The sequence below is a fragment of the Mycteria americana genome, unplaced genomic scaffold (genome assembly GCF_035582795.1).
Source record: "Mycteria americana isolate JAX WOST 10 ecotype Jacksonville Zoo and Gardens unplaced genomic scaffold, USCA_MyAme_1.0 Scaffold_39, whole genome shotgun sequence".
In the NCBI taxonomy this organism is placed as follows: domain Eukaryota; kingdom Metazoa; phylum Chordata; class Aves; order Ciconiiformes; family Ciconiidae; genus Mycteria; species Mycteria americana.
The window spans coordinates 1,129,303-1,141,466 of NW_027445626.1; the positions used below are offsets into that span (position 1 = coordinate 1,129,303).

The window sequence follows — 12,164 nt, forward strand, 5'->3', positions numbered from 1 at the left end:
AGACAGGAAAGACCCATCATGCAAAAAAGCCTTTAGGGGAACGCATCGTGCCATAGACTCTTTCTTCACACTGAGGAAGAATGGACACGAAACAGGATTAGCGCTCTCAACTCCCTGAAGCATTTGCTTTCTGATGAGCCCATTCTGTCTCTGGACAGTGCATCTCTTTCCACGGAGCAAGAGTGGCCAGCAGTTACTAGCTTGGTAGTTGAAGGCACTGCAAAGGGTCTGTTAGACAGGAGACTTACAAGCAGATGTGAACTTCGGAGGAAAGTGCAGGGAAAAGTGAATTCCACAGAAGAGGTAACTGAGTTGTTTAAGCCAAATGAGGAAAAGCGATGTTGCATGAGGAGGAGGCGAAAAGGACAGGGGTGATGACCACTGGCTGAACAGCTTTTCCTGCTCTCCTTCAATTTCTGAATGCATTTGGGCTGCTTCCCTGCAGCAGCACAGCACCTGGACCTCAGTATTCCCATCTGAGTTCTCAGGGCTCCATATTCAGCACCGCAATGAAGACAGAGTTGTATCCCAAGGGGGAGCGGGGGGTGAAGCAGGGCAGGATCATGATCAAGCACAGGGTTCCACTAAATGCCTGATACATGCCTGCTTGCCTGCTCAGGAAACATCCGTGGCTGAAAGAGAGAGCACTTTTCCCACACCTCCTCTTTGGGTTTTCATAACACTCGGCTCAGACAAAACGCTCTCCCGATGATTCCCTGTCTCAAACTTGATACCTTTTACAGTGACATGGAGATGGCCAAGGCAGGCACCTAGGCAGCCCAGAGAGTTCCTGGGATGGAGGAGCCCTTTTACTGAGTGATCCACCCAACCTACACTGGGATGCCTTGTTCCTGAAGGTGCTTCCATGGGCAGGGTGCCTCAGATTCACTGCTCTCTGCAAATCACATCCCATGTTGATGGCTGAGAGACAACTGTGAGATAGCTGAGGGATTGAGATTGATGGGGACCAGACTGGAGCCCCCATTATCCAGGGGGAAATGGTGAGTGACCTGCTGCACCACTTAGACACTCACAAGTCTATGGGGCCTGATGAGATCCACCCGAGAGTGTTGAAGGAGCTGGCAGATGTGCTCACCAAGCCCCTTTCCATCATTTAACAGCAGTCCTGGCTAACTGGGGAAGTCCCTGCTGACTGGAGATTAGTGAATGTGACACCCATCTTCAAGAAGGGCCGGAAGGAGGTCCCGGGGAACTACAGGCCTGTCAGCCTGACCTCGGTGCCGGGGAAGCTGATGGAGCAGATCATCCTGAGTGCTATCACACGGCATGTAGAGAATAACCAAGGGATCAAGGCCAGCCAGCATGGGTTCAGGAAAGGCAGGTCCTGCTTGACCAACCTGATCTCCTTCTACAACAAGGTGACCCGCCTAGTGGATGAGGGAAAGGCTGTGGATGTTGTCTATCTAGACTTCAGTAAAGCCTTCGACACGGTTTCCCACGGCATTCTCCTGGAGAAACTGGCTGCTCATGGCTTGGACGGGTGTACTCTTCGCTGGGTAAAGAACTGGCTGGACGGCTGGGCCCAGAGAGTGGTGGTAAATGGAGTTTACTCCGGTTGGCGGCCGGTCACAAGCGGTGTTCCCCAGGGCTCGGTGTTGGGGCCAGTTCTGTTTAACATCTTTATCAATGATCTGGACGAAGGGATCGAGTGTACTCTCAGTAAGTTTGCAGACGACACCAAGTTGTGTGGGAGTGTTGATCTGCTGGAGGGTAGGCAGGCTCTGCAGAGGGACCTGGACAGGCTGGATCGATGGGATGGGGTGAATTGTATGAGGTTTAACAAGGCCAAGTGCAAGGTCCTGCACTTGGGCCACAGCAACCCCATGCAACGCTACAGGCTTGGGGAAGAGTGGCTGGAAAGCTGCCTGGCAGAGAAGGACCTGGGGGTGTTTGTTGACAGCCGCCTGAATATGAGCCAGCAGTGTGCCCAGGCGGCCAAGAAGGCCAATGGCATCCTGGCTTGTATCAGAAATAGCATGGCCAGCAGGAGTAGGGAAGTGATTGTGCCCCTGTACTCGACACTGGTGAGGCCGCACCTCGAATACTGTGTTCAGTTTTGGGCCCCCCACTACAAGAGGGATATTGAGGTACTGGAGCGTGTGCAGAGAAGGGCAACGAAGCTGGTGAAGGGTCTGGAGCAGAAGTCTTATGAGGAGCGGCTGAGGGAGCTGGGACTGTTTACCCTGGAGAAAAGGAGGCTGAGGGGAGACCTCATCGCTCTCTACAACTGCCTGAAAGGAGGTTGTAGCGAGGTGGGGGTCGGTCTCTTCTCCCAGGTAACAAGTGATAGGACAAGAGGAAATGGCCTCAAGTTGCACCAGGGGAGGTTTAGACTGGGTATTAGGAAATTTTTCTTCACCGAGAGGGTTATCAAGCATTGGAACAGGCTGCCCAGGGAAGTGGTTGAGTCGCCATCCCTGGAGGTATTTAAAGGACGTTTGGATGAGGTACTTAGAGACATGGTGTAGTGGTGGTTTTTTGGCAGTGTTAGGTTTATGGTTGGACTCGATGATCTTAAAGGTCTTTTCCAACCTATATGATTCTGTGATTCTGTGATTCTGTGAAAGCACAAAGGCCTGGGAGACCTCGCTGGTGGGAACTGAGGCAAAGAGGACGTAGAGTAGCTCACATCTATCTACACCTACTCTTACCAAATGTAGCAGTGGTCTCACAGTATTTCTGACTCTTCTTTAGCTGTTCCTGAGGTAGCGACAGCTCATCTTAATGCCCTTGAATGCCATTTTGAGTTTCAACTAAGTTTTGATAGGAAGCATGTCTGTGCTTGGATTATGCTGTCCTTGAAGACAAGATGGATGCAGGCACACTGTTAAAATCATTGGTCTGTTCCTTGATGGAATCCTCAAGGGAGTGAGTAAAGACCCCGGTGTGGGGTGCTTTGTGTTCAGGCAATGCATGCAGCTGTTGTGCCAGAGAAGGCACAGACCTTGCTTCTCTGATGGCATCTGATGACCGATGCCTCTGACTGATGGCAACAGTCCCTGGCACACAGGCATCAATCGCACTCCCTGCAATGCTGTCAGGGGTGTCTGTCACGCACCCGCCCTGAGTGGGAATTGCTTTCCTGCAGGTCCTGTGCTGTCCCTGCCAGCCCTGGCATCTCAGGTAGCTCTGTGGGCCTGGATTGGAACATTAAAGTGAGTAGATACCCTGAATTCTGAAAGGCAATGTGGGGATGAACATGAGGCAACTGCCAATGCAGTGAGTGGAGACCTAGTAAATCCAACAGATGGAGAAGAAGGAAGAGTGAGACTGGGCTCTCATATGGCATATGACTTCATTCCATCATATGGATATAGGCCACCCTCAACATAATGAGTGGGGACAGGTTCAGTTGCCCTTAATTTGGGCATCAGCTGTCATTTCAGTTGGCCACAGGAAACTCCCAAGAGCCTCCAAGAAGATGCCCTCAGGTGGTGTCCTGTCTCTACATCTGCCTGCACATATCTTTAATCTTTCTCTATTACCTGCACATATCTTCGACCACCTCTGGCCCCTCAAATGTCACCAGACATTTGCATCTGAACAGCTCACTCCTGGCCTCCATCACCATTAATTTCCATGGGAGCTGAGAGAAGGAGCTCACATGCAGGTGTCTATTGAATGACCACCTGAAGAGAGGCAAGAGGAATCCCACCTCCTGTGGGTTGGTGGTGTGCATGGCAGGGAGCTGAGTCCCCTTCCACCCCAGGACTACAAACCGAGGAGAGGATGCCTTGACTGACTCAGCTGAATCCCTTCCCTCAGCAGGGCAAAAAGAGATCCCTGCCTGTGTCTGTCTGGCTGTCCTGTCTAATGATGGGCCAAGAAAAGTTGATATTTCGACCCAACTCTGTCTCTGAGCAGAGAAATGCCACTGCTGGAAAGAAGCGTCTCACCCCAGCTGAGAGAGGGAACATCAGTGATTCCTTCAGGTTGTTCCACAGGAGTTTCCCCTGGAGTCCCAGCCACAAATCAAGGGAGCCCGGAGGGGGCAGACAAATTGCTACCTTGGGCTGGTCCTCTGCTGCTGAGCTGGGCTGGGCTCCTGGGACAGAGGGAGCTCATGGCAAGTGGGCAGAGCTGCAGAGAGACAGCTCTGCCCAGGAGCAGCAGCTCTGCAAAGCACAGCAGGGCTGAGGGCACAGCCTGCAGGCACCGAGGGGACAGGAGCAGGGCAGAGAGAGCTTAAAGGCAGTCTGGGCTGTGAGGAAAGTTGAGAGCTCGCTGGGGGAGAAATCTTCACAGCCCTCTACATGGTAAGTACCTGCATGAAAGGCAATGTATCTGCAGTTTGTGGAAGGATCTCCAAAAGCTGGCACATCCCACAGTCAGGAGGACTTCCACAGTTCGTCTAGCGTAGAGGAGGACATGCTGCAGAGCAGGGCTTCCCTGCTGCACCATCAGAGGGACAGGGCATCTCAGGTGCCTTCTCCCAGGGACAGCTACAGGGCTGTGAATGTGTGTGTGTGCAGCCCAGGGTGCCCAGGGTTGTCCTTCAGAGTCCCTGTGCCCCAGAGGGCTGTGTGCCCAGGCAGGGACTCTGCCGCCTGCCAGGGTCAGCACTCAGCCTGCCCGGGGAGCTCCCCATAGCACTGCAGAAAGAAGCTGTGGGTGGAAGGAACAATTTCTGGCAGGGCAGGGTCCGTCTGCTGCGTCACTCAGGGCTGCTCACAGCTCCAGATCACCACTAGGAAACTTCCAAGGGGGTGTTTCAAGAGGAAGGTCAAGGCAGAATTTACTAGAAAGAGATTTCCTGAGTCTGTGTTTTCAGTTTCCTACTTGGAGGGCAGGGAAGAGGAGCAGGGCTGGGGATGGGGGAGGTAAAGAGAAATAGAAAAGGACCTGTCAAGCTTGGACAAGTCATTGAGACTTCTGAGCTGTAAATTTGAGGGGTCAGCAGGTCTGCTAATAGCCTCCTAAACTGCCTTCAGCCATTCCTCTACCTATGGACAGCACCAACATCACATTTGCTGGACCCATCAGGGCTGTTCTCACCCGCCCTTTTGAACCTCCAAACAGGAACACGTGACCAGGCAGTGCCCTGCAAACAGGCAGGTTTCTGTAGGCTGAGGTGAGTGCACAGAGTTTGGGATGGGGTCTGTGAGTGCTGACAGGGAAAAGACATGGCCCAGGGAATCACTTCCCAGGAGGAAAATCTCCAGGCAGCAGGGTTACGATCAGGGAAGGAGAGGAAACTTAAAACAGATTTGTTGTAGAAGGAGAATTCAGAAAACTCTGTAACATCCCCTCCATCACAGACCCCTTCCTCTGAGCAAGCCCCCTTGCCTCCTCTCCCACCCAGCAAAGCCTCTGCCCTCAGGGCTGTGGGGTCCAAGGCATGAACCACCTCCTCTGCAGCCACAGCTCCAGCAGAGCCGTGCTGCAGCTCTCCAGCCACATGCCCACTTCCCTCTGCAGAGCACAGGGGCTGACACCAACTGCCTGGCAATGTTGGTGTCTGGGAGGTGGCGTGCACAGCTGGGTAAGGGCAACGCTGTCCTGAGTGCCCGGCTGCCTCTCCCCTCGCCTCTCTCAGCCAGACCCTCACTGTATTTTTCCTTGTTTCTCCACTTGTCTGTGTTATTGCTGTTGTTATCCTGTTCTTGCTGTCAGGCTCTCTGGGGACGGGAGTTTCAGCTGCAGAGTCACACACTGATCTTGTGGGTCCTTTTGTGCAGGTGTGTCCATGGGAACAAGTGTCCCAGCTTTCCTCTCATCTGTGAGGCTGTGGGCAATGCAGCCTGTGGGGCTGGGGAATGAGCTGGTTTTCCCTTAGTGACATACCATCATGAAAAAACTTACGGATCTCCTTTTGCTATCTTCCCCATGCTGTGAGCTGCCCTCAAGAATGCAAATCTGTCCCATAGCATCTTTGTGTAGCATCTGAAAGCCCCATCTATAAGCACAGTGCTGCTATGACCAAGGAAATGCTGTTGGGTAGGTGAAATGAGCCATGTGTGTCCTTGGCTAGAAGTGGGTTGCTGAGATGTTGAGAAAGGGTGAGACATTTAGCAGTCTGCAGTGGATCCCTCTGCTCTCAGCAGTGTCTGCTGGCTTTTCACGCAAACAGAGCAGTGTGATCGCCCTCAGTCTCAGAAAGGTGCAAGCCCAAGGCATCTCGGTCTGAAGGACAGACCAGGTCCCCTCACTCTGCTCTAATCCAATGGCAATCCTCTTGCCTTGCAGGATTCCCTCAGTTCTCCCTGAGGGCAACAGAAATACTAGGACATCCCAGTACAATCCTCAAATCAGATGGGGGGAATAATATAAAAATTTCCTCCAAATTAAAAAAACAAACAACACAACAAATTTCAGTCTGCTTTCTGCAATCTTCATTCCTTAGCACTGGGATTCAGATGCTGACAAGCCCTTCTGTTATGGGTGGATTCATCTGACAAAGTTGAACACCAGGACTGGCCGCTGCTTCCACCATTCCCATGAACTCACTGCTGCAGAGCAGGGCTGACACCTCAGCAGCCAGTGGCCGGAGGCCCAGCTCCTCATGGCACATTCAACCAGCACCAAACCAGAGCTTCAGCCATGGAGCTGAAGGAAGGTGTCCTAGGAAAGGGAAATAGAGGGGTGAGGTCTGTAGCAAGGGGAGGGCCTTCAGGAAATGGCTTTGGTTTTGCTCAGAAAAGTCTCCCCTAACTTGTCAATGACTTTTCCTCTTTGCACGGGTCCCCATGCCTGGAGGCAGCAAACGTCCAATAGCAGCTCCATCACCGAGTTCCTTCTCCTGGCATTCATGGACACACGGGAGCTGCAGCTCTTGCACTTCTGGCTCTTCCTGGGCATCTACCTGGCTGCCCTCCTGGGCAACGGTCTCATCATCACCGCTGTAGTCTGCAACCATCACCTCCACAGCCCCATGTACTTCTTCCTCCTCAACCTCTCTCTCCTCGACCTGGCCTCCATTTCCACCACTGTCCCCAAAGCCATGGCCAATTCCCTGTGGGACAGCAAGGCCATCTCCTACCTGGGATGTGCTGCACAGGTCTTTCTGTTTGTCTTTTTCATGTCAGCAGAGTTTTCTCTCCTCACCATCATGTCCTATGACCGCTACATTGCCATTTGCAAACCCCTGCACTACAGGACCAGCCTGGGCAGCAGAGCTTGTGTCCACATGGCAGCAGCTGCCTGGGCCAGTGGTTTCGTATATGCTCTACTACACACTGCCAATACATTTTCAATACCACTTTGCCAAGGCAATGCCCTGGACCAGTTCTTCTGTGAAATCCCCCAGATCCTCAAGCTCTCCTGCTCAGATGCTTACCTCAGCGAAGTTTGGGTTATTGTGGTTAGTGTCTTTGTGGTATTTGTGTGTTTTGTTTTCATTGTGCTGTCCTATGTGCACATCTTCAGGGCAGTGCTGAAGATCCCCTCTGAGCAGGGACGACACAAAGCCTGTTCCACATGCCTCCCACACCTGGCCGTGGTCTCCTTGTTTATTAGCACTGTCATGGTTGCCTACCTGAAGCCCCCCTCCATTTCCTCCCCATTGCTGGATATGGTGGTGGCAGTTCTGTACTCAGTGGTGCCTCCAGCTGTGAACCCCCTCATCTACAGCATGAGGAACCAGGAGCTTAAAGACACATTGAAGAAGCTGATTCAATCAGCTCTTTCTCAGCAGCAATAGCCTGCTCACGCCTCTTCAGAAGTGATTTCAAATTCATCTTGGGAACCTCCTGTGCTTTGGCCACTTTATCTGTGATGACCATGTTTGTCCGTGTCTGCATCCACTCCACTTCCCCAGAGGCATGAACCCAGCCTGTCTGACCCAGAGGGCTGTTCACGTGTGTCTGGCACAATGGTACAGCTGGCCTCCCGTGTCGCACCTCTGTAATAAAAGGGGATTTCCTCAGTGGTGGTGTCTGGAGGTTGGGCTCTTCTTCCAAAGCTGAGCTCAGGCTGAAGAAATTGCCCCCACAAGGCCGTGCTGCTTTGCTTGGGTTCTCCCCATGGGATGAGGGGAGGAGGGCATGGGGCAATGTGTTAGAGAATGGGTCTGGGTTGAGCCTTCACGTGTGGGTGCCCAGTTCCCCTGGAGATGGTGAATGATCAACAGGGATCTGCCTGGGACTATCACCCCATGGCTTTCAAGCACCACAGCCCACTTGCTCTGCAGAGCAGTACCAACAGCTTGGGGCCCTGTGGAGGGCACGGGGAGGAGGTAGGACGGGCAAGTCAGGCCAGCGTGGAGAAACTTCCCTGGTGAAAGGCTCTCTGGGGGCAGGGACATCTCTGGAGAAAATCAAAGAAGCAACTCTGTGCTTCCAGGCAGGAATAAATGACAAAGAGAAATCTATTTCTGAATGTACCAGCTCGGGCAGGCTTCTGTATTGCTTGGGCAGCCGGAGCAGCCTGGTGATGCCCTGGGCCAGGAGTCTTTTCCAGGGACAGCGACTGTCACAGAGGGGTTTGCTGGCAGTGGACAATAAGGCTGTCTTGGAGACAGGAGCAGACACTGGCCTCCATCTCCTCATGCCATGGCTGGCCCTCAGCCCTGGGACTGAGACACCTCTCTGCCTCTCTGGCAGGAGCTACTGTGAGCTGCAGAGGGGCTGGGGCTGTGGGGTTGAGTGTGCAGAGCTTTGCAGTACCCATCAATGGGCACTGCCATGGGGTCAGCCCAGAATGGGCTGCTTTTCTGGGCTGGAGAGGAAAGAGATAGATGGGTAGGGGACGGAAAGTGCTGAGGACCACCAGATAGGGATGGGGTGGGCTGGAAAGTAATTGGGAGAGGAACACACTGAAGTTAGCTGAGCTGCCTGACCATGCAGGGTGAGGACTCACACCAGGGGACTGGTGGTGCAGAGTCAGGGCTTGTGGAAGGCAGCGGAGACTTGCAGACACAGGAGAGAGGAGGCTGGTCTGTGCCTTTGGTGGCATGGACAGCTGGGGAAGGTGCCCCAGGGCATTTGTAACTCCCCAGCCTTTCTCACTGGCCATTTCCAGCACTGGCAGCACACCCCAAGTTTATGGATGAATTTTCCTGTTTGGCCATTTCCATCGTCCTGCTGGGCTCAGTGCTTGAATCACTTGCCTTGAAGCAAAGGACCTCCAAGATGGTCAGGGACTGGAGCACCGTTCCCATGAGAAGAGGCTGAGGGAGCTGAGCTAGTCCAGCCCAGAGAAAGGAAGGCTGAGAGGGACCTCATTGCAGCCTGCCAGTACCTACAAGGACTTTATGGAGACCAGAGAGACAAGCTCTTCAACATAGTGCATGGGTGGAAGATGAAAGAGAGGAGGTTCAGCCTGGAGATAAGGAAAGCCTCTTTCACCATGAGCTGAGCCAAGCGTTGGAGCAGGTCACCCAGAGAGGCTGTGTAGACTCTGTCCTTGAAGGTTGTCAAACTCTGACTGGATCAAGCCTTGAACAACCTGGTCTGAGCCTTTTTTATGGCAGGTTGGACTGCAGAACTCCCGAGGTGCCTTCCAGCTTGAGTTGATCATATGACCTCAGGCTCTTTGTCTGATAACAACAGAGCAGATGGTTATGGGGCATGAATCTTCCTGTGCTGTATGTGACCAAATCAAACAACACCTAAATGAGTGAAGTGAGGTCGATACCGCAGTGTGACTGTCTCTGTGCAGAGTCTGAGGGGTATCCTTGACAGTCCTGGGCAGAGACCGTTTTGGGGGCACAGGGCTCTGTGCAAGACACAAAATGATCTTTTGTTTTAATGCTGCTAGCCTGTAAATAATAGACATGATTAGGAAGTGTCAATAACAGTAAAACAAAGAATTAAAGACAAAGATGCAAAGCAAAGAAAATGATTAAAAATCCTTTTCAGCTTTTAAAATTCTTTGTTGTTTTCTTTTCATTTAACCTACTAGTCTTTGGAGGGAATTTGTGTCCTTGTTCTTTTTTTTTTTTTTTTTTTAAATAGGAAGGTTTTTTTCCAGAACTGAAATTGGATGTAGGACACCAATGTCTTCAACTACAGGGATGTAGACACCTCCTGCCAGTATGGACGCCCTGGAAACCCCCTGTCCAGCCTCTACCTGTAGCTCGCGAGGGACTCCGCTCTTCGACACGTCCTGTCTGATAGCTGCCAGCCCCAGGCAAACACCTCAGGTACATGGAGGCCTCTAAAAGTGGCCCTGGATGTTTTATGGTCAGACAAACAAGGTCTGCCCGGAAAGGTGAACAAATTTGCAAAGTTTGAAAAAATAGCACATTTTCATGAGCTGAAACAATTGAGTACTTTTCATATAACGGCAGTGTTTTCACGCCATGCCAGAATGGGAATTTGCAGGAAGTGCATTAATCATAGGAGAAAAAATATTGGTCTCCTGTACTTGCATTATGGCTACTCTATCAATTACATTACGCCGCATATTTAATCTCCCTCATCTTTCAGGTGTTTCTACCTCTGCTGATTAAATGACCATATCTAAGAGCATCTTTTCAGCAGATGTATTGGGACATTTGCTCTTCCCATTGATGCCCAGATTTCACCCTCCCCTGGCTTTTTGTTCATTGAGATACCTCCCAGTTATCTGGTTGCTGATTTGATCTTCTAACTCCATAACTGAGGGAGTCAAAATCTTGCGCCCCTTTCAGAAGTCAAATTAACTCTTTGATCAGCTGCTTAATTGCATTTCTGTCCCTTTCTATCTCTCTGTGTAAAAAGGATTTTGTATGGGTATCGTCATTGGCCATCTCCACCACAGGATGTCCTACACTGTGCTACTCCTGTGCCTGTTTGCCTGCAGGCTGTAGACACACTGTCCACTTCCCCACCCTGCTCTCATCCTCAGAGGTCCCTACCTGTACCAATGTCTCTCTCTGAAACAGAAAGCCGTGGGCTGGCCACAGACAAACACCACCACCTCCAGTGACCGGTTTTCCACAGCACTACCCTTCAAGTGACATTTCCTTTTTCCTCATGCCCAGGCTCAGACTCCAAAGCTTTTCCTTTCTCATGCTGTTTCCTCTACAAAGGAAATCTTCATCCTCTCTGAAAGCACCCTTCAAGCAGCTGCAGGCCATGACAACATTGTCCTTGGCCTCTACGTCAGGAGGCCAAAGCAGCCCAGGTCCCTCAGCCTCTCCACACAAGTCATGGGATTCAGCCCCTTCACCCCATCTTGGCAGATGTCCTCTGCACCTTCTCCAGGTCCTCCCCACTCCTGCAGAACATGGAGCCCCACCCCAGCACAGATTAGTTCAGATGTGGCCACACCCCTGCTGAGTCAAGGGAGGAGCTAACTCCCCTTCTCTGGGTGGCCACACTCCTCCTAATTCAGCCCCATATGCAGCTGGCCTGATTCGTGGTTAGCATGCTGCACTGGCTTCCTATAGCATCCCGTGTAGCAACCACGCCTTCTCCTCAGGCTCACTCCTCAGCTGGTCAGCTCCAAGCTTGCCTTGGATACATGGGGTTATTCTGCTCCTGATGCAGGACTGGCCACTTCTCCTTGTAAAACTTGGTGAGGTTTCTGTTGGCCACCCTGTCCTGTGGTGCCTCTAACAAGATGACAGCAGGAGGAACTGCAGGACAAGACGGATAATAAAAGGAGGCCCTAGTCTAACGGACTTGCCGACCAAAGTAAGAGTTCCCAATGCAGCCATCCCAGAAACACCAACAGAAGACACGAGGCAAGCAAAGCCAGGGCCAGTGGGCAAAGGGAAAACAGAGGTGGGCTTCTTGTGTGGGGGGGTTGGAGGATGACCAAAGGGGAGGGGGGAAACATGGAAGAAGGAAGTTGGAGGTGAAGCAAAGGGTTCAGTCAGGGCTGTTTGTGGGCACCTGTCAAGTAGCCCTCAATCTCAGCAGGGAAATCAGCATGGCTGGGCACACCTCTGATGTGCCTCGACAGGAATGCACACAGTGTGGGCAGCAAACAGGAGGAATTAGGAGTCTGTGGGAAGTTCCTGAGCTATAATGTCACTTAGACAGCCGAGACACAGCCAGATAGCTCACACCACTGGAGGGTGGCCATGGATGGAAGCAGGCTCTTTAGGAAGGGCCTGTTTGTCTGTCCCTGTCCTTCATCCCTTGGCAGGAGCATTGGGGCATTTCTCTGTGTTTCCCCTCCTGTCCTTGCTGCTTTTGTCCCCACCTTACCTGGGGGCTCTGGGCACTGCAGTGTGTGGGGCTGGCAATGAGCTGACCCTCACTTCAGGGCACCCC

General features: G+C 52.1%; 1 protein-coding gene across 1 annotated transcript; it reads left to right on the forward strand.

The window, feature by feature from the left end:
* The first annotated feature begins 6,637 nt into the window (after window positions 1-6,637).
* LOC142403595 (olfactory receptor 14A16-like) lies at window positions 6,638-7,660 on the forward strand. Its single transcript, XM_075489837.1, has one exon. The coding sequence runs from the start codon at window positions 6,638-6,640 to the stop codon at window positions 7,658-7,660; it is 1,023 nt and encodes a 340-aa protein (XP_075345952.1).
* Window positions 7,661-12,164: the final 4,504 nt, after the last annotated feature.